The 23,589-nt window shown below is 39.4% G+C and overlaps 1 protein-coding gene across 1 annotated transcript; it reads right to left on the reverse strand.

The window, feature by feature from the left end:
- Positions 1-332: 332 nt before the first annotated feature.
- Positions 333-23,278, reverse strand: SEPHS1 (selenophosphate synthetase 1). The gene is made up of 10 exons (XM_060778227.2): positions 22,998-23,278; positions 18,700-18,914; positions 17,472-17,741; positions 15,022-15,125; positions 13,779-13,886; positions 13,529-13,683; positions 11,590-11,680; positions 10,098-10,197; positions 6,388-6,600; positions 333-1,623 (listed from the first exon to the last, which is right to left on the reverse strand). Exons 3-10 carry the CDS (start codon positions 17,671-17,673, stop codon positions 1,409-1,411), a joined length of 1,188 nt encoding a protein of 395 aa, XP_060634210.1. The 5' UTR covers positions 17,674-17,741; positions 18,700-18,914; positions 22,998-23,278; the 3' UTR covers positions 333-1,408.
- Between the last annotated feature and the right edge of the window lie 311 nt (positions 23,279-23,589).

Below are 23,589 nucleotides of genomic sequence, written 5' to 3' on the forward strand. Positions count from 1 at the left end.
CCTCTTCACTCTGGCCCAGAGCAGCAGCTGGTGATGCGGGGAGGGGTCTCCAGCTGATGACATATCCAGGAGACAAGATGGAACTGTCGCCTGGCCTCCCCTCTCTTCACTTTGCCCAGAGCAACAGTTGGAGCTGGCATAAGCGGTGTCCCCCATGGTTCTCCCACTGAAACAAGGAGGAATCACCTCCTATTTACAATACGCTATTTTAAAGATACCCTGATTGTGTTCACAGTTATATCACAGTTGTAATTATACCAAAATCACCACTTTCTATCAACCAGTAAACTTAGTCATAAGATTTGAAAGGTTATCTACTTGTACAAGAGCAATACAAAATTAAATATTTATTCAAATAATAAGCTTAAGTTCGGGCTGCAATGTTGGCAAAGTAGATTTTAAACACATCACAAACGCGTGCACAAAAATGAATTTTGAGCAGAGAACAAAAATACTAAGCATTATACTAGATAGTTGATTTTAACAAAAAAGGGTTTATAATCATCACTATACAAAATATAAAATGTATTAAACACTACCATCCACAGAAGCTTTTTTTAATTGGTTATATTTAAAAATTATTTTGTGTAGTTAATTATATAGTGAATTGTAAATGATTATACAGGAACTTTCTTTTGGCTGGTAATACCTTGTTCTTCTATAGCACATCCAATCACATTGTAAAACTGAGCATCATCTTTCATACCATCAATAAAAGAAACAATTATTGATAATACAAGTAAATAATGTCTGATCTACAAAGAACATCATTAGTTTTCCTCCTTCAGCTTCAAAGTGCTTCCCATGCAAAGTCAGCACTTGCTTGCTGTAATGAATAGACAATGTCCAGGGTTGTAGTTGCTCATCAGAAAAGATACATTTTATAAATCAAAGATTGAATGCAGACATGGAACTCTCTTTGCTACTGGGTAAAACCCACTGTGCATCATGTATCAAATTTATTGCCCTTCTGGAATTTTATTCAAGGCATCCAAAATTAGACCTAATGATAAATACACATATAGTGGAAAAGGACTCAAGCTACTATTTGAAACCGCTACCGGTAATGTTTGTGCTATGTGAAAGCACCTTTTAAAAAAAGAGCCTATGCGGCAAGAGATAAGTGTCTAAAGATTCAAAATGAATCAACAGTATTGGATAACAATATAATTTTCAACTCAGAAGCTGCCTCAAAATTAGGTGCATCTTCAGTTAATGTAACAGGAAAAAAGGCAATGGGTTTTATTTTATTAAACGTGCTCCATTCAAACTGACCTAAGGCCACCAGATTTGCAGACACAATGTGTTTCTTCTTCTCATTGTACAGTTCTTTAGGCTGTAAAATGATAAAGGAATAGATCTATTTAAAAAACAAAACAAAAAACAAAAAAAAGCTATTTTCTCTAGATTAAGACACCGCCCCAGGCGTTGGATTCACGTTCTGAGTGGCCACTTGTGGTGCAACCTCAATGATTCGAGGTTTGTCTATAATTCTGGCAGTGCGATTGCCCTTTTCTACAATCCCAATAATCCATGCTTGGTGACCTTCACCATATTTTGGAGACTTTATTTCAGCACAGAAACGTGCTGCTTGTTCACGTGGTAAACAGATAAGGAGACCTCCTGCAAGGAAGAAGAAATGTGCATTAGTTTTCATTTATACTTCAGATTTTAACTTCTGCTTCTCTTCAAATCCTGAACCCATTATTCTGAAAGCATAGGCAATCAATAACTAGTTAAGCTGGAAATTATATACAGATTAACCCCACCCTTGCCAGTACTGATGAATGATGGTGACATTCAAAATACATTTTATGTTACATTGGTATTGTACCCACTATATCAGGGGTCCCCAAACTAAGGCCCGGGGGCCGGATACGGCCCTCCAAGGTCATTTACCCAGCCCTCACTCAGGGTCAACCTAAGTCTGAAGTGGCTTGAAAGCACACAACAACAACAACAACAACAACAACAATTCTATCTCATCAGCCAAAAGCAGGTCCACACTTCCCATTGAAATACTAATAAGTTTATATTTGTTCTTCATTTTAATTATTGTATTGTTTTAAAGTGTTTTTTGCACTACAAATAAGATACGTGCAGCATGCATAGGAATTCATTCATGTTATTTTCAAATTATAATCTGGCCCTCCAACAGTTTGAGGGACTGTGACCTGGTCCTCTGTTTAAAAAGTTTAAGGACCCCTGCACTATATATATTTTTAACATATTTTATTATGGTGTAAACACAAATCAGCAAACCATATTCCAAGTGTTATAAGCATAAATCCCAAGTAATTCAACAAATATTAATGGCATTATGCTAGTTTACACTGATGTAAATTATATTTTTCCCTCCCTCTCCCTCCTTCCTCAACCACAGAATATTTCTACTAATCTTGCCGATCCAGCCACTGGTGAAGTGTTTGAATTTTTTCTTTGATGTAATCTTTGGCTCCTCCATTTTTCACCCAGTTGAAGTAGACCTTCCATCTATTTATAATTTCACCAGCTGTACCCGCCACGCGTTGCTGTGGCCAACTTTCCCTCCCTCTTTCTCTCCTCCCTTCCCTCTTTCTTTCCTTTCCTCTTTTTCTTTCCCTATCTCTCATCTTTCTTCTATCTCTACCGGTTTCTTTCCTCCTTTTCTTTGCTCTTTGGTTACATCCTTCCTTCCCTATCTTTCGTTCCTTCTCTCCTTCCTTCCCTCTCTTTTTCCTTTCACTTTTTTATTTCCTTCTCTCCTTCCTTGCTTCTCTATCTTTCTTTCTTTCCTTCTTTCCCTCCTTCTCTCGTTACTTCTTGACTGTCCCTTCCATTTAATATTGTATTTATATCTTACATAGAAAGAAGGAAAGGAAGAAGAAAGGAAGGAGGGACAGGAAAGAAGGAAGGAAAAAGGAAGGGAGGGAAAGAATGGAAGGAAGGAAAAGAAAGAAGGAGGGACAGGAAGGGAGGGAGGAAGGAAGGAGAAGAAAGGAAGGAGGAAGGGAAGGAAATGAAAAGGAAGGAAATGAAGAAAGGGAAAGAAGGAGGAAAGGGAGGGAGGGAGGAAGGAAAAGAAGGAAAGGAAAAAGGAAGGAGGGAAAGAAGGAAAGGAAGGAGAAGGAAAGAAAGGAAAAGGAGAAAAGGGAAGGGAGGGAGAGACGGAAGGTCCTTCATTCAAGCACCATGGACCTTCCTTGCCGCCTCCTCCGCTTCCTCCCACCTTCTCCCCCCTTCTTCCTTGCGTGGTGCACTTCGTTGCTGCTGCTGGCACTTTCCAACAGGGAAAGGAGGAGGAGACTGCTCTCCTGACATAGGAGGGGAAGAGAAGGGCTGCATGCGGCAAGCCTCCACAGTCGCTTGTGTGTGTGTGTAGCTGTGCACGTGTGCCTGGCTTTAACGGCCGGCTGTTTCCCCGCGAGGAGGAGGAGGGGATGTGGCCATGGGTCTCTGCAGACATGCAGTTTCTCCTTTGTGGACATGCAGTTTAGAAGTCCTTTCTGCTTTTGGTTTCCATTGTTTTTTTGGAGTGGAGAACATACATTGGGTTGTCAGGGACATAGTGCCCAAATTTGGTGTCAATTGCCCCAGTGGTTTCTGAGTTCTGTGAATAGCACAAACGAACATTACATTTTTATTTATATAGATTTTGTTTGTCCGTTCTTGTTGCTTGCTTAGTCATAACTCCCGTAATATCTAACAACACTTGATCATACATATAATCATTCCAACTATTTAATGTCCATTTCAATTTGTCTTTCCATCCTCTAGCGATCACCGCATGTGCTGCTCTTATTGTTACTTTAAATAACTATTGATAATTGATTGATATATTCGGGTGATCCAACACTCCCCATAGTAGCAAATCATTTTTAATTTGAATTTTTATCTGCAATATCTCCTGAATTTTTGCTTGTATTATTTGCCAGAATTGTTTTATTTCAGAACACTCCCACCACGTATGTGAATAAGTACCTTTTTCTTTATTACAGTGCCAACACTTTGAATTCATCCCTTTTACTTATATAAGCCAGTTGTTCAGGGGTTCCATACCATCTTAATACCATCTTTTTTGCTAATTCATTATATTTTTCTGTTTTTATTTTATTCATGTTCCTGATTATTTCCTCTATTTCTTGTGTACTTAATGATTTATCCTCATTCCATTTGTTACGTATTGCTCTAATCATAAACTCCTTATCTTCTACCATTAAACTGTATATTTTTGCCACTGTTCCTTTACTTGTTTTTTCTCTTGCGTTAAGCAATTTATCTACCTTTAATTCTTCAGTGGGCTGTACAGCCTCTTTTTTTACCTTTTCCCTAATCCCTCTTAATTTTAACCAATTCTCTTTTCTCCCCTTTTCCAAAAACTCTGGCCAATTAATTATTTCTCCATATTGTTTCCACATGTCTTTTACCCTCCTTAATCCCTTTTCTTCCAAGTTATTTGCTGACCTTTCAGAAAGTCCCATGCTCTTAATTGGAGTTTTTCTGGATATTTTATATGCCCATAGTTTTTGCCATTTTAGCCAGCAATCGAATGCTACCTTTCTCGGTTCTGTTAGTTTTTCCTTTATTTTGTTAATATCTCTGGTGTATAATCCATATTTTCCCCATCCTAGATTTCGTGCTCTACTTTTATCCATTTATCTTCTCCCTTTAAACTTATTTCTAATAATGCTCTTAATTGGAAAGCATCATAATAATATTGTAGATTTGGAAACCCCCATCCAAGAATTCTCTTTGGGGTATATTGAATACTTTTCATTATTCTATTGTTTTGTATCCACTATATATCCATAAGCACTTTGGTGCCATACATTTCTACTCACTTCCTATTTGGTAGCATAATAGTCACTAGACACAATTCACCATCAATTTGTTTCCTGTTACCAATCTTTAAGGAGCTTAATTTTTACTTCATTTGGTAAGGGTTACTAAAAAAAATGTCAGAACTCCTGGTTCCTTCTAACTTTTCAATTCTATCCTAGAAATGCATGGCTAATGATCTCCATGTAGATCACCTGTGTAATTATTTTACTTTCCATTACACGCATATTTTGTATAATATCCACCCACTGTACAAGCACATGGATTGCAACACTGAGTTCCAAAGCAGAACTTGCAACCGCCCTCAAGCAGTAGCAGCTAACTGTGCTATCTGGGGAAAGATCGCCCTCTACTGAATCTCTAAACAACATGGAGATGTTGTCATGCTGGCCATACAGAAAAATTCCAACATACAAAATACATTGTGATACTTTTATTAGATTCTGGAGACTACGGTTCAAATCAGCGCTCAGTTATAGAAACCCAGTGGATAACCTTAGGCAAGTCACAAAGGCAAATCCCTCTAAATAAATCTTGCCAAGAAAACCTCGTGATACGGTCACTTTAGGGTTGCTGTAAGTTGGAAATGACTTGAAAACACGCAACAGTTAATCTCTATTAGGCCAAATAAAAAGTGTAAAATGCACCTCATTAGATCTTGACAGCACACTCACTTGCTTATACAAGTGAGATGCACCAAGATCCCAACTGTTCTACTACATCACATTTACCACCTTTGCCTGATGAAGAAGCCAACTGTTTTGAAAGCTAGCATGGTGTACTCTGTACCTTGTGGATGGTAAGACACCTGGCTACCACTGACACCTGGGGTTCCAGGGTCAGCAATGAGCTCAGGATTAGCCCCAGACTGTGGAACTGTGTCTTCAGGGGGAGTATGTCCCCATCCTTACTCTGCTACATGATCTATACACCTTATTGATTAACCTATTTTCTAACCTGTTTGCACACCAGCCCGCCCTCCCACAACAAGACTTGGAAATGTGTCCTTGGTTGTTGCTTATGATGTTTTATTACTATTACTATTATTATTATTATGTTGTTGTTGTTTTATGCTGTTTTATATTATTGTTATATTTTATATGCTATGTTTTAACTCTGTGTGATTGGGCTTGGCCCCATGTAAGCTGCCCTGAGTCCCTTCGGGGAGATGGAGACAGGGTATAAAAATAAAATTATTATTATTATATTATTATTATTTTGGCCAGACTTGTCTCTTATTTTATGGAATCTGAGTCTTCCAGAAGAAAACATCACAACCTTTTCTATTTAGCTATAAATGATTTCCAGCTGAAATACAAAACACCATTATAAAAATACTGCAACATCATTCAATTGTATACATCAAAGTTTTCACAAAATGCTTCAAAATACAGTACTGTTCAAAATACAGTACATACTGGACATCAGCTTGATTTAGCAATCAGTTTTTTGCCTGGCCAACTACACTCCGTTAACAAACTTGTCAGCAGTTCTTAAGAGGTTTTCTACTACATGTGTAAAGTGCTGTGACTTTTTAAAAAGGAAAGAGTACTTTACAAAAAGATGTACCTGAAGTTTCAGGACAGGTCCCGTGCATAAGGCCAAACATATTGCCACATGCCTTGCTAACTGCAGCCATTTTGGCAAGGACAGGAAGGTTATGTATAACGAAGGACACTTCATTGCGCTGCTGCTTAGCGAGATTTTGTGCATGTCCCAGGATTCCAAAGCCTGTGATGTCTGTGGCGGCGTGAGCATTGAATGTGTGCATCAGTCCTGCAGCTTGAAATAAAAGACAAACAGTTGTGCAATAAATAAATAAAATCACCCTGTCAGGAGCTGAAACAGTTTAAATCTATGTACATATAGTTAAAATAAAAGCAGATTAAACCCTGGACAAAGAGTAACAATGTAACATTTTGTAAAATCTTCAGGAAAGTCCCACCTGTTGAGATTAAGGGGAAAATTCCCCTACAAAAGAGGAGCTAATGAATAAAAATTAAATTAGGAATTGAGTTAGGAATTTGTCAAGAAACTGGGCAACTTACATTCATTTTTAATGAAACAACTATGGTGTCAACCAGGCATCCTCAGAATATCAAGACTCCAATACCACTCTGAAAAAGTGGGTTTGTATTCATAAAAGCTCCAGCAAAATTTTTAAAAGCAGTCTTAAAGGTGAGGCCACTTTTTTTTTGGTCTCCCTTCTTTTCTTGGTAACAGAAAAGCTTTGGACTGGGACTCTGGGCACTGAATTGGACTTGGATGCGGCTAGATTGTTAATAATGTTAATAATATTTGGAATTGATATTTTTATAATTTAATGTTTTAATTAATGTTTGATTTATGTTATATTTGTTTGTATGTGTTAGCATCAAATTATTGCCGGTTGTAAGCCACCCTTAGTCTGCCTCCCCCACCCCCCCGGCCGGGGTTGAGGACGGGGTACAAATGTTTGAACTAAATAAATAAAAATTACGAGAGACCAACACAGCTGCTTTTGAAGACTACCACAATAGAAAATTATGAAATCCATTCATATTAAAATATATAAAGAGCTGGAAACAGATCAAATGTAAGGGCTGGCAAAATCCCAAGTGCCTCTTACTGAGTACTACAAAATGAATGACATGGAGACTAGGACGTGGAAACTGGCTTCAAACTACAAGAAAGGAGATTCCATCTGAACATAAGGAAGAACTTCCTGACTGTGAGAGCCGTTCAGCAGTGGAACTCTCTGCCCCGGAGTGTGGTGGAGGCTCCTTCTTTGGAGGTTTTTAAACAGAGGCTAGATGGCCATCTGTCAGGAGTGCTTTGAATACAATATTCCTGCTTCTTGGCAGGGGTTGGACCGGATGGCCCATGAGGTCTCTTCCAACTCTATGATTCTATGAAAGAAGTCAAAATATTTCTACCAGACCAACAACAAAAGACTGTTTAAGTCATCTTTTAAAAACTTTAAAATTATGCTTTAGAATTTGAATATTTCTTTATAGGGACACTAATGAAACTTTGAGAAGCATCCAATTAAATGTATAGCATCATTTAAAAAGCTTTTGGATATCTAAAACAACACAAAATGGAAGAAATTTTACCTGTACATTGGGGGGAAAAACTTGTTCTGGTCTTTCAATAGACACAGGACAACACTACACTGATTCCAGGACAGGGGAAGGGGCTACACCAGAGCTTTCCAAACATTTCATGTTGATGATATACTTTACAGAGGCGCATCATTTTGCGACACAGTAATTCAGTTTTACTAGCAAACTGGAGGCTAAACCTTCCTTTGTAAGAGATATGGATATATATATAAACTATAATAATGAAATGTATGGAGGCACATACAAAGCTTTCATTTATGTTTTTTAAAAAATATATATAACATAAATTTCCAAGATTTTTGTCATTTATCAGTAAGTATGTGCAAGAATTTTAAAAATTCTGTGTTCACATGACACGCTTACATACTGCAAACAAAACACTTAAACATGTTGCAGCATAGTTTGGAAAGCTGTGGTCTATACTGTTCCCAAAAGTTTACAAATCCAAGCTATTCTAAAGCCCAATCAAGCTCTGCCTGGCCCTACCCCCTTTTCTTCTCCTTTCCCTTTTCTCATTCTATGTTGAGGTTTTTAGTTCATAAGCCTGTAGGCAAGGGTTCTCTTTTACTATGTAAATTGGTTGAGCAGATTATTTTTTTGATTGAGCAACATAAAAACACACCGTGATGGTATGACCTTTAAAGTCCTATATGGATTGGATCTGGGTTACAATCTGCCCTGGACACTTAGGGTCCTCTGGGGAATATTTACTTCAACCAGCCAGAACCTGACTGGCAAGTTAAGGAACTTTTCATCAGCTGTCAACATTTAAGACATAGTTAAAGACTTATCTCTTCCAACAGGCTTACCCTGTAAACTTTAAACCATGAATATAAATAATGTTACGGCATGAATTATTTTAATGTGTTCAAATCTTAGGTGCATCCCTTTTATTATATGTGTTTTAGTGGTATATGTATTTTAACTATATATTTTGACATGTTGTACCCCTTCTTAAGGAGAGGCGAATAACAAAGAATACTACTTTAAAATATTCAATATTTTTGAAAATATTCAAAAATACCAATATTTTTCAGACTCAAATTTTTAAATTTAAGTCTGAAATATAAGTATAATGCCAGTATATTAAACCTATGTATGTTTTATTCAATATACTTAAAACACTACTTTAATGCAACAATGTAGCCAATGACTTCACAACCTCTGAAGATGCTTGCCATAGATGCAGGCGAAACGTCAGGAGAGAATGCCTCTATTGTGGGGACATGGCCATATAGCCCCAAAAACCCTACAACAACCCAGTGATTCTGGCCATGAAAGCCTTCGACAATACAGTGTAGCCATTTATCTATATAAATAAAAATGTAATGTTTGTTTGTGGGATTAACAGAACTCAAAAACCACTGGGGGAATTGACACCAAATTTGGACACAATACACCTAACAACCCAATGTATATGCTTCACTCATAAAAACACTGAAAAACGCAGCAGAAGGAATTTAAAAAGCCCCAAAAAGCTAAATGACGAAAAGCTAAACGACAATACAGAAAAAGGGAAGAAAGAGGGAGGGAAGGGGAAGAAAAAAAAGGAAGGAAGAAAAGAAAGCGGGAGGGAGGGAAAGAAAGAAGGAAGGAAAGGGATAGGGAAGCATGGAAGCAAAGAGAGAAGGAAGGAAGGAAGGAGAGAAAGAGGGAGGGAAGGAAAAAGAGAGAACAAAGGAAAGTTAGAGAAGGAAGGAAGGAGAGAAGGAAAGAAAAAAGGGAAAGAAGCAAGGAAAGAGGGAGCGAAGGAAGGGGAGAAGTAGAGACAGAGGGAGGGAAGGAAAGAAGGAAGAAAAGGACAGCAGAAGAGAAAGAAAAAGGGGGGAAGGAAAGAGATAGAGAAGGATGGAAGAAGAGAAGACGGACGGACGGACGGAAGGAAGGAAGGAAGGAGGATGTGATGGAAGGAGGGAAAGAAGGAGAGAAAGAGGGAAGGTTGGCCACAGCAACGCGTGACGGGTACAGCTAGTTTCCCAATAAAATCCAAGGACCAAGATTCAAACAATGCTCAGCCACGAAAATCACTAAGTGACTTGGGCAAGTCACATACTCTCAGATCCAGAAAGCCCTGTGATAACTTCGCCTTAGGATCATCATAGGTCCATCGGAAACTATTTGAAGGCACACAACACCAAACAAAATCCATTAAGCAAATATTTCTATTTCTTGTACCTGTTCTGTTGAGTCTTGCCATGTTCATCATTGCTTCTTGATATGCTAGTTCTACATCTTCTTGTGTTACAACCAACTTAATTTTATTCCATTTTTCTGGCTAATATATAGAAAAAGAATATGAAGATAAAAATATTAATTTGTCCACAAAATCAAGAAACATGAACACTAGGTTGCAGTTACATAAAATACCTAGAGGATGCAGGAAAACAATTAAAGGTTTAACTACATTGCAAGGGAATAGCTGGCCCTTGAACTGTCTTTCAACTCTGTGATTCTAATCCAACATATTTCCCAGGGAACATTCAGAGAAGCACAGAAGAAAGGTATGACAACAACTGCCCTCTCTTCTTGCTGCTCTGCAGCAGCTGGCATTGTGTACCATACCCATCCTGAGCATGAATCATCCTAATAATGCATAATTTAAAAAATACACCATTTTATGTTTTAAATTTTTTAAGGTATACACTAGCTCTCTAAACATGGATGGACCATAAATTTGTATAATGTCCTTATGATACCAGTAGATTTTTTACTTTCTCTCTTCTAATGCCATCTGGAAAAGAATTCACCATTTCTATATCCATACAACATCAGATAGGTATTGAGCTATTCCGCACACTACAAAGATTTCTTTCTTGATTAATCACCATCAATTCAGACTCCAGTGAATATCCAAAGCAGAGATTTGTTAGGCCCAAAGTGCATCATATTATACATGAACTACACCTGAAATTACCCATTCAATAAGCTTGGAGCAATCTGAAGCTTTTCATAGTTTACTTGGGTTTTCACCATAAGAAATGGTTTCATGTCATGTTTTTTACTCAGAAATAAGACAAACTGCATCCATTAAAATTTACTGCCAGATTAAAATATTTACTAATTTCAAAAATATTTATATTGTGTATTATCCATGTAAAAACTAAAAAAGAGCAGCTAACATTGTCACTACTTCCACAATCTCCGAAAAATTTTTTGAGTGGAAGATGGGAAAGAAATCAACAAACAATGGGGTCCTTTGACGTGCAGAAGCATATGTACCTCAAAAAAGGCAAAGCCACTGGTAGGAATGATTCATATTGTTTAAAACTATTTTCCCAAGAAATGTGCATATTTTTGTAATTTAAGAACTTTTTAAAAAGGTTTTTGCATATAATATACATTCTCTCCACAGAAACATCATATAAAAACACAGGTAGAGATATGTTTGTTTTTACAATGAAAAACTTCAGTATTGCCATATGTAAACCTATTTTAGATGTTTTATATAGCCAGATAATGGATTTGTGAACACGGGACAGAAGTCCAGCTAATGTTACAAAATTGTAGGCAGTTAGTAAATTTGGTTTAAGTTTATTTTGATTCACTGGGTTAAATACTAATTAAGCTTAGGTGAATTTTCAAAATCAATGCAGCTACAGGGACAGCGAGACACCCAACAATTCTCGAATACTTTATTCCAACTACACTTAAACCAATTTATACTTACAATATCTAGCCACTGGTGAACTGCTACAGCAACTTGTGTTCCCAAGGGTTTAGTTAACACAAGCACATCTCCTGGTACTGCATTATCTGGCCTGCAAAAAAGACACCCACATTTTTGTTTAAGGTACACATTAAGTAATAATTTTAACTGTATTGTTTTTGTTTTAAATTGTAAGTCACTTTTAAGTCCATTTTTTTGGGGGAAATTAAATGTAACAATCATTCCCCAGCCATCATTCCATGGAGCATATTAAGGAAAAGAGGCTACCCTTTAACAAAATAAAAACAAATAGTTTTCAAAGTATCCTGTGAAATGTATTCATTTAGAACAGTGGTTCTCAACCTGTGGGTCCCCAGATGTTTTGACCTTCGACTGCCAGAAATCCTAACAGCTAGTAAATTGCCTGGGATTTCTGGGAGTTGTAGGCCAAAACACCTGGGGACACACAGGTTGAGAACCACTGATTTAGAGACATTTATTCATTTGTGTCTGTTATTTTTCCTTTCTCCCAGCCTTGCATATAAAAAGGAAACTGCACTCAATTCAAAATATGTATCTTGTATACAGGATGCTTAAGATATTACATTGTTTGTTCTTTAACCTCCAGTTTAAATTCAAGGAGTTACTGATGACACATTAAGCCCTAAATATGTTGGGATCTGTGGTGTTAATACTTGACAGACCATCTCTCTTTGTATGCACACATGCTATACATCTAAAACCTGCAGTCATCTGGGTCCAAATGAACAATACACAAACATAGGAAAGGTCTTTCTCTGTTGCAAAACGTAATTCCCATGGATGGTCATATGCTACCAATGGTACCATTATTGGAACCAAGCCAAAATCACACCATTTTTCTAAAGTCTAAAGAATTTACCTTCGATCTGTAGAAGCCTATTGTTTAAAACTGTTTAATTGGTTACTATAATACTGTACACTGCCCCAAGACCACCGGGATTGTGGCGCAGCAGGCTGAGTGTCAGCTGCATTAAGATCACTCTGACCAAAAGGTCATGAGTTTGAAGCCAGCCCGGGTTGGAGTGGGTTTCCAAACAATTGTGTGTAGCCTGTTGTCAACCTTTGCAACCCGAAAGACAGTTGAATCTGTCAAGTAGGAAAATTAGGTACCACCTTAAAGTGTGGGGAGGCTAAATTAACTGATTTATGAGGCCATAAAGAAGACTCCAGCAAAGCATTCCAGCGGGGAAGCATGCGGGGAATGCGGAAGTGCTTCATCAGCGTCGCAGATGGACGATGAAAGCGACAGCTCCCGGCGGCCAGAAAAAGTTACATAGCCTCTGTCTATGTCTGTATGTCAAAATTGGCATTGAATGTTTGCCATATATGTGTACACTGTAATCCGCCCTGAGTCCCCTGCAGGGTGAGAAGGGCAGAATATAAAAGCTGTAAGTAAATAAATAAATAAATAAATAAATAATTGTGGATATCAGAACAATCTTAAAAAACATTTTAAAACTCTGATAGCCAATTACTGAAATTATAGTCAAATTTACAGCCACATGGTACCCCCAAGATTGGATGGAATTCCTTTGTAATTTCCATTAATTAGCAACAATCATATCCTCTCAGCATTCAACTCCACAATTTATTAACAAGCTTACCATTTAAAAAAATCCCAGAAGCTTGTTTTGTTCTGCAGTTTCTCTCTTCAAATAAAGAAATTGGCTCCTGTTTTATGTTTTTGAAGCAACCATCCTTAGGACAGTGATAAATAAGCCCCATAGATGAGTGGGGTTTGCTTCCTCCTCAGCATCATAAGATTGTATAATCCAATTGAGACAACACCCACACTTCCATGCAAAAAGCAAGCACCTAATGTCCCCATAACTGACATTACTGGAAAAAAACCTCAGTTCTCATAGCAACTATTCCATCTTTTTAGCTATTCTTGCATTGGATGATACCTGCCACTCACATTATAAACTCATTAGGTTGACAAACAGTTGTAGCTACCCCTCCTAAAACAATCCATGGGTTTAACACTGTTTGACCACCGGTCACTGATGTTCCTGCTTCTTCTGCAGCATCTTTGAATCCTTGGATAATTAAAGGCATTATTTTGTCCCTTTCCTATAGATGAAAACAAATAGGAATAAAAATGAGTGAATTAATGAAAGATCCATAGTAACAAAATTTGTTTCCTTAGTATTCTTTAAAGAACTTACCCTGTCTGTCATTTTATTACTTATTCCAAGAAGCATCAACATATTGTCACACTCAGTGACCCCCATAGCATAAAGATCACTAAGAACATTGGCACAGGCTATGCGTCCCTAAAAGAGAACATAAAAAATTGAGTTCTGTGCTTCCAGGCACCACCCATGCATATACAACTCTGACATGTAATATAAGCAACAACAAAGAAGACGGTAGGAGTTCTCAATGGAAATGTTAGTAATGGAGCCGAGAGTGTCAACATTTGAATTGTAGACCATGACCCAGTAAGGGTTTAAGTATTTGCTCAGCTATAGAAATCTGCAGGCTGATCTTGACAGAGTCACACACTCTCAGCCTAAGAGGAAAGAAATGGTGAACCACCTCTGAATAAATTTGGAAGGGAAAAAGTGACAGGATTGCCATTAAGGAAACACTGCCTTTAGGGCACTCAACAACAATGAAGAAAAAGACAGGCTTTTTAAAAAAACTTCTTTTATAGGCTGTAGAGCTCTGCCAGAAGAAACCAGGCTGCCCCACTTCTTGCTCAACTTCTGCTAGCAGGTAAATACTCTCTTTTATTTGAATGAGTATTTGGTGATTAAGTGGCTATGTGAAAAATTTTTATGTTGCATTCTTTTTAAAATTCTTGTAATGGTTTTAAATAATATTATACCGTTATAAAATATTATTTTTTTAATATGGTATTATTATTATTATTAAACTTTATTTGTACCCCGCTAGCATCTCCCGAAGGACTAGATGCGGCTTACAAAGGCCAAGGCCTCAATACAGAACACAAACTTTACAATTAATTTTTTATTCATGTAGTATTCTTTAAAACTTACATGTGGGCTGCCTTGGATCTTATGCGGAAAAAGGCAGGACAAGTTAAATAAATAAATCATCATTATAGTACTCTATACTCATTGATATGAATAAGTTTGGGCATCACTGAATTTATCATTGAAGGAAAGTATCCATTTAGTTAAGAGGACGAAAAATTATCTGGATTTAGTAGATGGCTAACAAAAGAAATCTAAGAATTACCTAGTTCAAGATTTGATCCCTGACTAACTACAAAAAACACTGTTGGTACTTCCAAGAGTCTGGAACTCAGGACCAGCAGTAACAATTATAACAGAAACTCTACAAACAAATGGCAACCACTAAAAGCAACCACTTGTACATCCTTCTACCACAATCACAGATTCTTTTATGAAAGAACATGACAAATCTATTTACGCAGCTTACCATCATATAAGGATCATCCACAATGGGATAAATATAATCTGTAGTCTGGACCAAAGATAGGCCTCCATGTCTCAAAGGAATAACACAAGTATCCATTCCAATTCCTGCAAAGACAGGACTTTGTTACTCAATAATTATAGCTTCTTTGATATCCTCAAAAGTTGATTCTATCCTTGCCCCCTTCCCTTCCCCACAAATAGAATAAATCCCAAAGAATTACCAAGTATAAACACAACATTCATTTATATTTCATACACACCCTTTATACACAATATTTTTAATTGTTTTGTGCATGCAACAGTTTGCGTACAATGAACCATCAGAAAGCAAAGGCATCACTATCTCAACTGGATGATTTGGGAGTGTTTTGAAATTCTGAATAAAGGATGCTCAACCTGTACTTCCTAGACTCAACAAAAATAATACACACCACATGAAACTGAAGGCTACTGAAGCGACATATACATTGCCATATAAAATCCAGATTATCTGATTTGAACTGAATTATATGGCAGTGTAGACTAATATAATCCAGTTCAAAGCATTCTCATGGTGGTCCGTGAGAAGGCCTTACTGGTACATTATTTAAACTGTTATGTTTATTCATATCATGATCTGATCACCATGTATTCCATATGCATGGGGGTATTGGGGTAACGATACAAAAGGTTTGCTAGGGCAGACCCTCTTTCACTCAGACTCAGCCCCCCCCCCCTCCGAATCAAAATCCTGGCTACGGGCCTGGCTATACCCATATACAAACACCTCTCTCTCATTTTAAGAATCAATTGAAATCCCTTTGAGAACAGGGTTGGGTCATAAGACCGATAGTCTCTGATCAACATATTCCTCCTCACTCTTCATCCAAGAAGCGTAGAGCTGCTTATAACAAGTTCTGAGTTAATCTCTCCAAAACCAGATTAATTGAAAACAATGCCAAAAGGTTTGCTTAGATCACTCTCTGGGTTCAGAGAGTTTATCTTTGAAAAGTGCCCTGTTCATCTTGGGAAAATATCCAGAAAAGATGTTTTTAAGTCAGTGAGCTAGAGGTATGGACTCTTGTTGCTTCTATGATAATTTTGCCACAATCTTAACCATAAAGCCTCACAGCAGCTTACAAAAACAACTGAATAAATCTGACACACAATCACAATCACAATATAGTGGATACATGTGAAGAAGCACACACATAAGTACTGCTGAACCTGTCAAGAAGATGCTGCTAAATGCTTGGAGGAAAATACTATAGTAACAATTAGCCCTAGCTGTTCAGTTCACAAGCAGAGTGATTCAACTGGAATAAAATTAATTAACCCCAAGGAAATGATATACATTTTGCATTCAGGAGATCCCATAGATGTCTGCATCAACTTCAATTTCTCCAATATTTTGGAAAATGTAGTCACTTGTGGAAGTATGTATGATTAAAGAAGCAACAACAGAAGCCCAAAGAAGTAATAATAAGATGACCAGATAAAATCCAGGAACAGAAACGATTTTGCTGAATTTAAAGCTGATGGGCTTCAATTTCTGGTTTTATAGATACAGAAGTGTACACACAATTATAAAAAATGACCGAAAGATACTGGATATTCCAGGAAAGCTAAAGAACACCTAAATTGTTATCCTACACTTTATGAATAAAATACAGTACCCATTATATGCAGACTATAATCCAGGCAATTGCAAAAATTTCTGTGGAATGGTCCAGAAATTTAAAAAAAATGTATACTGAACCAAATTGTAGCCAATTACTTCAACCCGGTGGACTGGTCTAGCAAAAGTCACTGGATGTCACCACACCATGAATTAAATCAAGAAATAGTTTTCTAAGATCTACAGAGACACTCGCTGGAACACCTCAGCAAGCGAGAGTCCAAATGTGGCAGGCTCAAACCCAGAACCTCAATCAATGGCTGATACCAAATGAGAGACTCCCCCCTGGGCACACAGAAGACTGGGCGACTTGGAATGCGCTGAACAGACTGCGCTCTGGTACCACGAGATGCAGAGCAAACCTTAAGAAATGGGGCTACAAAGTGGAATCCACGACATGTGAGTGTGGAGAAGAGCAAACTACAGACCACCTGCTGCAATGCAACGTGAGCCCTGCTATATGCACAATGGAGAACCTTCACTCAGAATTGATATTTAGCTAACTAGCCCAAACTGACCAGGCATTTTTCTGACAGCTAAACTAACTACCTTATCAAAACTCTTTGCTTCATGTAGATAACATGTCAATATGAGATGGAATTGCTTTTTTATCACTGTCCCTGACATACTAAGGATATTACAGTGGATTCTTAAAAAACAGCACAGTGGCAAGGAGTATTAAAAAGCCTATATATTATTTTGGTAGCAAAACATGTTTCAGTTGGTTGAACCATAACTTTAGATCTTCTTCTCTAACAGCAAAATAATACCACTATTAAAGATCTTATACTTACCCAATCTTGGCATGACAGCTCCCAGAAACTGTTCATCTTCTTGGAAGTGATTTTCTTGTAGAGATTCAAGCAATTTCTGCAAAACGTCCTGGGGCACTTTACAACCAGTGCCTTTAAGTTCTGTAAATCGGGTGAGCCGAAAGCTCTTGTCGAGTTCATAGCTTTCTGGATTAAATGACTCCCGAACAGACATGATGCTCATAAAATTAAGTATCAGCAGCTTTTCGTCTTCTTTTAGAAATGCAGTGGTGTGTTTTCCGGACACTTATCCTAAGATTTTTTTAAATAAAAGAACATTATAACAATCCTGAATTAGCTCAAAAGTACTGCAAACCACAGTATTAAATAAAACTGTTTGCCATAGATATTTAGAAGGTATTTTCCATATCTTCTATACAAAAATATCTGAATAGAAATAAACATGCTTGGTGAAAGAAAACTACTTTCACCAAATTCCTCTTAGTCTCTACATCTGAATTATAGGGAATATTCATATTTGAACATAAATCCCTAATACAAGCAATTTAAAAAAGTGACATGCGCCCTTTCCTTCTACATCTTATTTTATTTCTCTGCTGTCTTTATAGTTTTCAAGCCTAATGAGAAGGGATATCTAGTGTGAATTTTCTTAACATGTGAGGCAGTCTAAGATAGGCAGGTTGATTGGTCTGTCGTAAATAAATAAATATAGTCAGGTAAAATCTTCTGAACAAGGGCACAGACAGCAAAACAAACATCTCATTAAATAGAGGGTGGGGGGAGAGAGCTGGAATTACACATAAAATGTACTGACTTACAGACAAATTTAACTTAAGAACAAACCTATAGAACCTGTCTTGTTTGTAACTTGGGGACTATCTATATAACATTTTACTAACAGAAATAATCCGGGCAATAAAATGTTTACTTCATTCTTAAAGATGAACTGTATATTTCTTTCAAGGAAAATGATCCAGTCTACTTAAGAATATTTCTGTTGGTTACTAGAATGTCTTTCTGCACACTACTGGATTTACACTGCACCTCCTGAAGGGGTGTCTGAGGACGTGGGCAATCCTGTAAATGTCTGCAACTTCACTGGGCAATCCTGTAAATGTCTGCAAGGTAGTTACAATTGAAATGAATGCTAAACTTCTGCAGGACTATACAATATTTAGTGGGAAATCAACATCTAACTTTAACCATCAATCAAATTACTTATTTTTGAAAGGAATTTTTCCTTCAGTACCTCAGACCGGTGTGCCACTTTTTTACAAATCTTCTAATGTCATTGACAGGACAAGCTGAACTAGTGCCCCATGGAGAACCATTGGCCAGGCAGCAAAAAGGCCTATGGCACCTTCTCATATCATCATGTAAACGATGCCAAACACTGCTTCTTGGCTGTGCTTTGGGGACAGCCAAACGTGGGCTGGCCTTCTTTCTTTCCTGAGTCGAAGAGCACTGAAAAGAAGCAGAAATACCAGAGAGAGCTATTTCAGCAAAGGAGAGCAAGGCATTGCAATGCCAGAACGCGATTTTTGTTCCTGAGCTATAAATGTCATTTCCTAATTGGTTCTATGATTTCAAAAACATGGACAAAGTTTATTAATCTGCAAAAACTTTGTTTGGGCAAGACATCCCGCAGAACATTGTGCTATAGTTTTTCAATGAATATCTCATTGAGTCTCAACCAATTCAACATAGTTTGAGGCTGCCACAAAAACGAATTTTCTGGAGTAGAATTACTACTTTTAAAGTAAGTACTGCACAATTAAAGAGGAAACGTTTTTAAACCAGAAACAGATTTTTTTTTCAAATTTTGTTACATAACGTAATCATTGGCAGCTTTGGGAAGCATTTCTGATTTCTTTCTTAACTCCGAGGACATAAAAAGTAGTTCATAAAGTGTGGGATTGTTTGGGTGTTTCTGCTTGCAAACTGAAACCATAATTGTCACCCTTTCCTACAGAGACCCCCTTCTACAGCTGTATAACATCCACGTTATTTGCATTGAACCGGACTATATGGCAGTGTAGATTCAGATAATCCAGCTCAATGCAGGGAATGTGGATTATTATTATTCGTGTCAGGAGCAACTTGAGAAACTGCAAGTCGCTTCTAGTGTGAGAGAATTGGCCGTCTGCAAGGACGTTGCCCAGGGGACATCCGGATGTTTCAATGTTTTACCATCGTTGTGGGGGCTTCTCTCATGTCCCCACATGGGGAGCTGGAGCTGATAGAGGGAGCTCATCCGTGCTCTCTCAGGATTTGAACCTGCGACCCGTCATTCTTTAGTCCAGCTGACACAAGGGTTTAATCCACTGCACCAGGGGCTTCTATATAATGAGGATTATCTGCCTTGATATTCTGGATTATACGGCAGTGTAAAAGGGCCCCCAGGTTAGACCGACACGCCTATCTATGGCCCCTTCTGCACTGCCATATAAAATCCAGATTATCTGATTTGAACTGGATTATATAGCAGTGTAAAGTCATATAATCCAGTTCAAAATAGTGAATGGGGATTATCTATTTTGATAATTTGAATTATATGGCAAGGGAAGGGGCCTTTGGTTGAAGTAGATACAACCATATTTGCGGGGGAGTGGGGACACAAAACGAGGCAAAACTGGGAAGGCTTTTTTCTTTAAAGGGCCCTTCCACACAGCAATATAAACCAGAATATAAGACAGATAATCCATAATATCTGTTTTGAACTGGGTTGTCTGAGTCCACACTGCCATTTAATCCAGTTCAATGAGGATTTTATGCAGGTACTAGCGGTCCCCTGCCATGCGTTGCTGTGTCCCAGTCTGGTGATCTGGAAAATAAAGTAATGAGAAAGTGTTGGTTTCTAATATGTGTAATGTCTTTATGCTTGTGGGTAAACAGTATTTCTTGCTGTTTCTTTACCAGTGTTGATGTGGAGATTGCCTGGTTTGCCTACTCTGGAACATGCAACATATCATTGTCCTTCTTTAGGGGTCCCTTTCAAATCTTTGATACTGCATCTGTCATATACATATATGTGTGTGTGAATGGCTGGATGGCCCTTTGTCAGGAGGGCTGTGATTATGTTTTCTTGCCCTGGTGTAGGGGGTTGGACTGGATGGCCTTAAGGCAGCATTTCTCAACCTGGGAAGTCAAGACCACTGGGGGGGGGGGTCACCAGGGGGTGTCAGAAGGGTCACCAAAGACCATCAGAAAACATGCTGGCCATGGGGGTTCTGTGTGGGATGTTTGGCCCAATTCCATTGTTGGTGGGGTTTGGAATGCTCTTTGATTGTAGGTGAACTATACATCCTAGTAACTATAATTCCCAAATGTCATGGTCTATTTCCCCCAAACTCCACCAGTGTTCACATTTGGGCATACTGAGTATTCATGTAGTTTGGTCCAGATCTATCATTGTTTGAGTCCACAGTGTTCTCTGGATGTAGGTGAATTACAATTCCAAAATTCAAGGTCATGCCCACCAAACCCTTCCAGTATTTTCTGTTGGTCAGGGCAGTCCTGTGTGCCAAGTTTGGTTCAATTCCATCGTTGATGGAGTTCAGAATGCTCTTTGATTATAGGTGAACTATAAATCCCAGCAACTACAACTCCCAAATGACAAAATCATAATTTTTGAGTGATGGTCACTCCTTGTGTTGTGAGACGTTTTGTTGTCAAATTTGGTGTGATTTGGTTCATTGGTTCTTTTGTTTTTAGATACTCATTATGCACAGAGCATCTATATAAATAAAAATGTAATGTTTGTGGGATTAACAGAACTCAAAAACCACTGGACGAATTGACACCAGATTTGTGTAGACCAAACTCTACATGAGGGGTCCTCAAACTTTTTAAACAGAGGGCCAGGTCACAATCCCTCAAACTGTTGGAGGGCCGGATTATAATTTGAAAAAAACTTGAATGAATTCCTGTGCACACTGCACATATCTTATTTGTAGTGCGAAAACACTTTAAAACAATACAATAATTAAAATGAAGAAGAATTTTAACAAATATAAACTTATTAGTATTTCAATGGAAAGTGTGGACCTGCTTTTGGCTGATGAGATAGGATTGTTGTTGCTGTTGTTGTTGTGTGTTTTCAAGTCATTTCAGACTTAGGTTGACCCTGAGCGTGGGCTGGGTAAATGACATTGGAGGGCCGTATCTGGCCCCTGGGCCTTAGTTTGAGGACTCCTGCTCTACACAAATATTCCATATGTCCAAATGTGGACACTGGTGAAGTTTGGTGGAAATAGAATCTTGACATTTGGGAGTTGTAGTTGCTGGGATTTATAGTTCACCTACAATCACAGAGCATTCTGAACCCCACCAACGATAGAATTGGGCCAAACCTCCCACACAGAACCCCCATGTGGGCCACAGCAACGCGTGGCAGGGGGCAGCTAGTTTTTATATATAGAAGATAGAATAGGAAGATAGATAGACAGACGTGGAAGGGGCCTCACACCCTGTTTGACAAAAAAGGGAGGAAGCCAAACCTGGGGGAGGCCTTCCCCTTCCAAGCTGCTAGCCTTTTAAGGAATACTCCATATGGCCAAATGTGAACACTGATGGAGTTTGGGGAAAATAGAATCTTGACATTTGGGAGTTGTAGTTGCTGGGATTTATAGTTCACATACAATCACAGAGCATTCTGAACCCCACCAACGATAGAATTGGGCCAAACCTCCCACACAGAACCCCCATGTGGGCCACAGCAACGCGTGGCAGGGGACAGCTACTTTTTATATATAGAAGATAGAATAGGGAGATAGATAGACAGACGTGGAAGGGGCCTCACACCCTGTTTGACAAAAAAGGGAGGAAGCCAAACCTGGGGGAGGCCTTCCCCTTCCAAGCTGCTCGCCTTTCATGGCAAACTGGGGCCTTCCACACAGCTGTATAAAATCCACATTGAACTGGATTATATGGCAGTGTGGGCTCAGATGAGCCAGTTCAGCGCAGATATTGTGGATTCCCTGCCTTGATTTTCTGGGTTATTATGTGGCTGTGTGGAAGGGCCCAGTGTTTGAATCTCCACGGCCTTCCCGCCTTCTGGCCCTCCCCGAATACAAATCGAGCCTGAGGCGCCACCATGACACAGCCGCGCCAAAACACCTCCATATTCCCAGGAAAGGACGCTCCTCTCTCTGTGTGCATGGCTCTGTGTGCGCGCGCCGGTTTGAACGCGCCAGGAAGCGCCACTTTAACCCTTTGTTCGGAGGCCGAGCAGGCAAGAGCCATTTAAAGGCGAAGAGAGGCGGCTGAGGCGGCGGCTTTTTGTGCGTGTGGCGAGAGAGAGGCCCGGCGCCCTACTCCGCCCTGCCGCAACGGGAAGGCGCTCACGAAACAAGCCATGTCGGCGGAGGAAGCATGATTAACCCCTTCCAGGCCCGAAGGCCGACCTGCGCGGCGGCTTCCATCCTCCTCCCGCGCCGCGCCCCTTAAACGGACAGGCTCCCCCACCCGCGGCCTCTCCGGCGGGGACAGGAGCGGGGCGCGTTCCCCTTTAAGGGCCCCGTCCGGCCTCGCGCGCTTCCCTCTTACCGTCCGCCTCGCCAACGGGGCTCCCCTCCGCCCTTTTTTTTCCTCTTCTTTTTGAAGCCCCAGCCAGCCAGTCCCACAATGCACCGGGCGCCTGTCCGGCCTGGCTGTCTCTTTCTCTCAGTCTCTCCCAGTTGGAGTCTGCGGCAAGGGAAGGGTTAACCCTCCCTCAGTCACTCCCTCCCTCCCTCGCTCGCTGGCGCGCGCCGCTTTCCACCTCCTCTAGGCGTGCGGGCTGTAACGGCTGCGGCGGATACCTGCCTTTAAGGGGCGGGCGCTGCGAGGGCCGCGTGCGCACTTGGGAAGGGGCGGGGCGAGAGGGAGCGCGAGAGGGAGGGAGGCAGCCAAGAGGACCGCCCCTGCCCTGCTGCCTGTGGGGATGGAACCAAACAGAAAGTGGCCCAGTAAAGCACAAAGCCACACTCAAGTAAGTTCCTGAACCATTAGCCACGCATGGAGAGAGAAATGAGTAGATGTGTCCTCCCACAACAGTTTTTTTAAATAAGAGGACAAGAAACCTCTTCCACTTGCATCCTTGGTGGAGTTCAGAATGCTCTTTGATTGTAGGTGAACTATAAATCCCAGCAACTACAAC

The sequence above is a fragment of the Anolis sagrei genome, chromosome 5 (assembly GCF_037176765.1).
Source record: "Anolis sagrei isolate rAnoSag1 chromosome 5, rAnoSag1.mat, whole genome shotgun sequence".
In the NCBI taxonomy this organism is placed as follows: Eukaryota; Metazoa; Chordata; class Lepidosauria; order Squamata; family Dactyloidae; genus Anolis; species Anolis sagrei.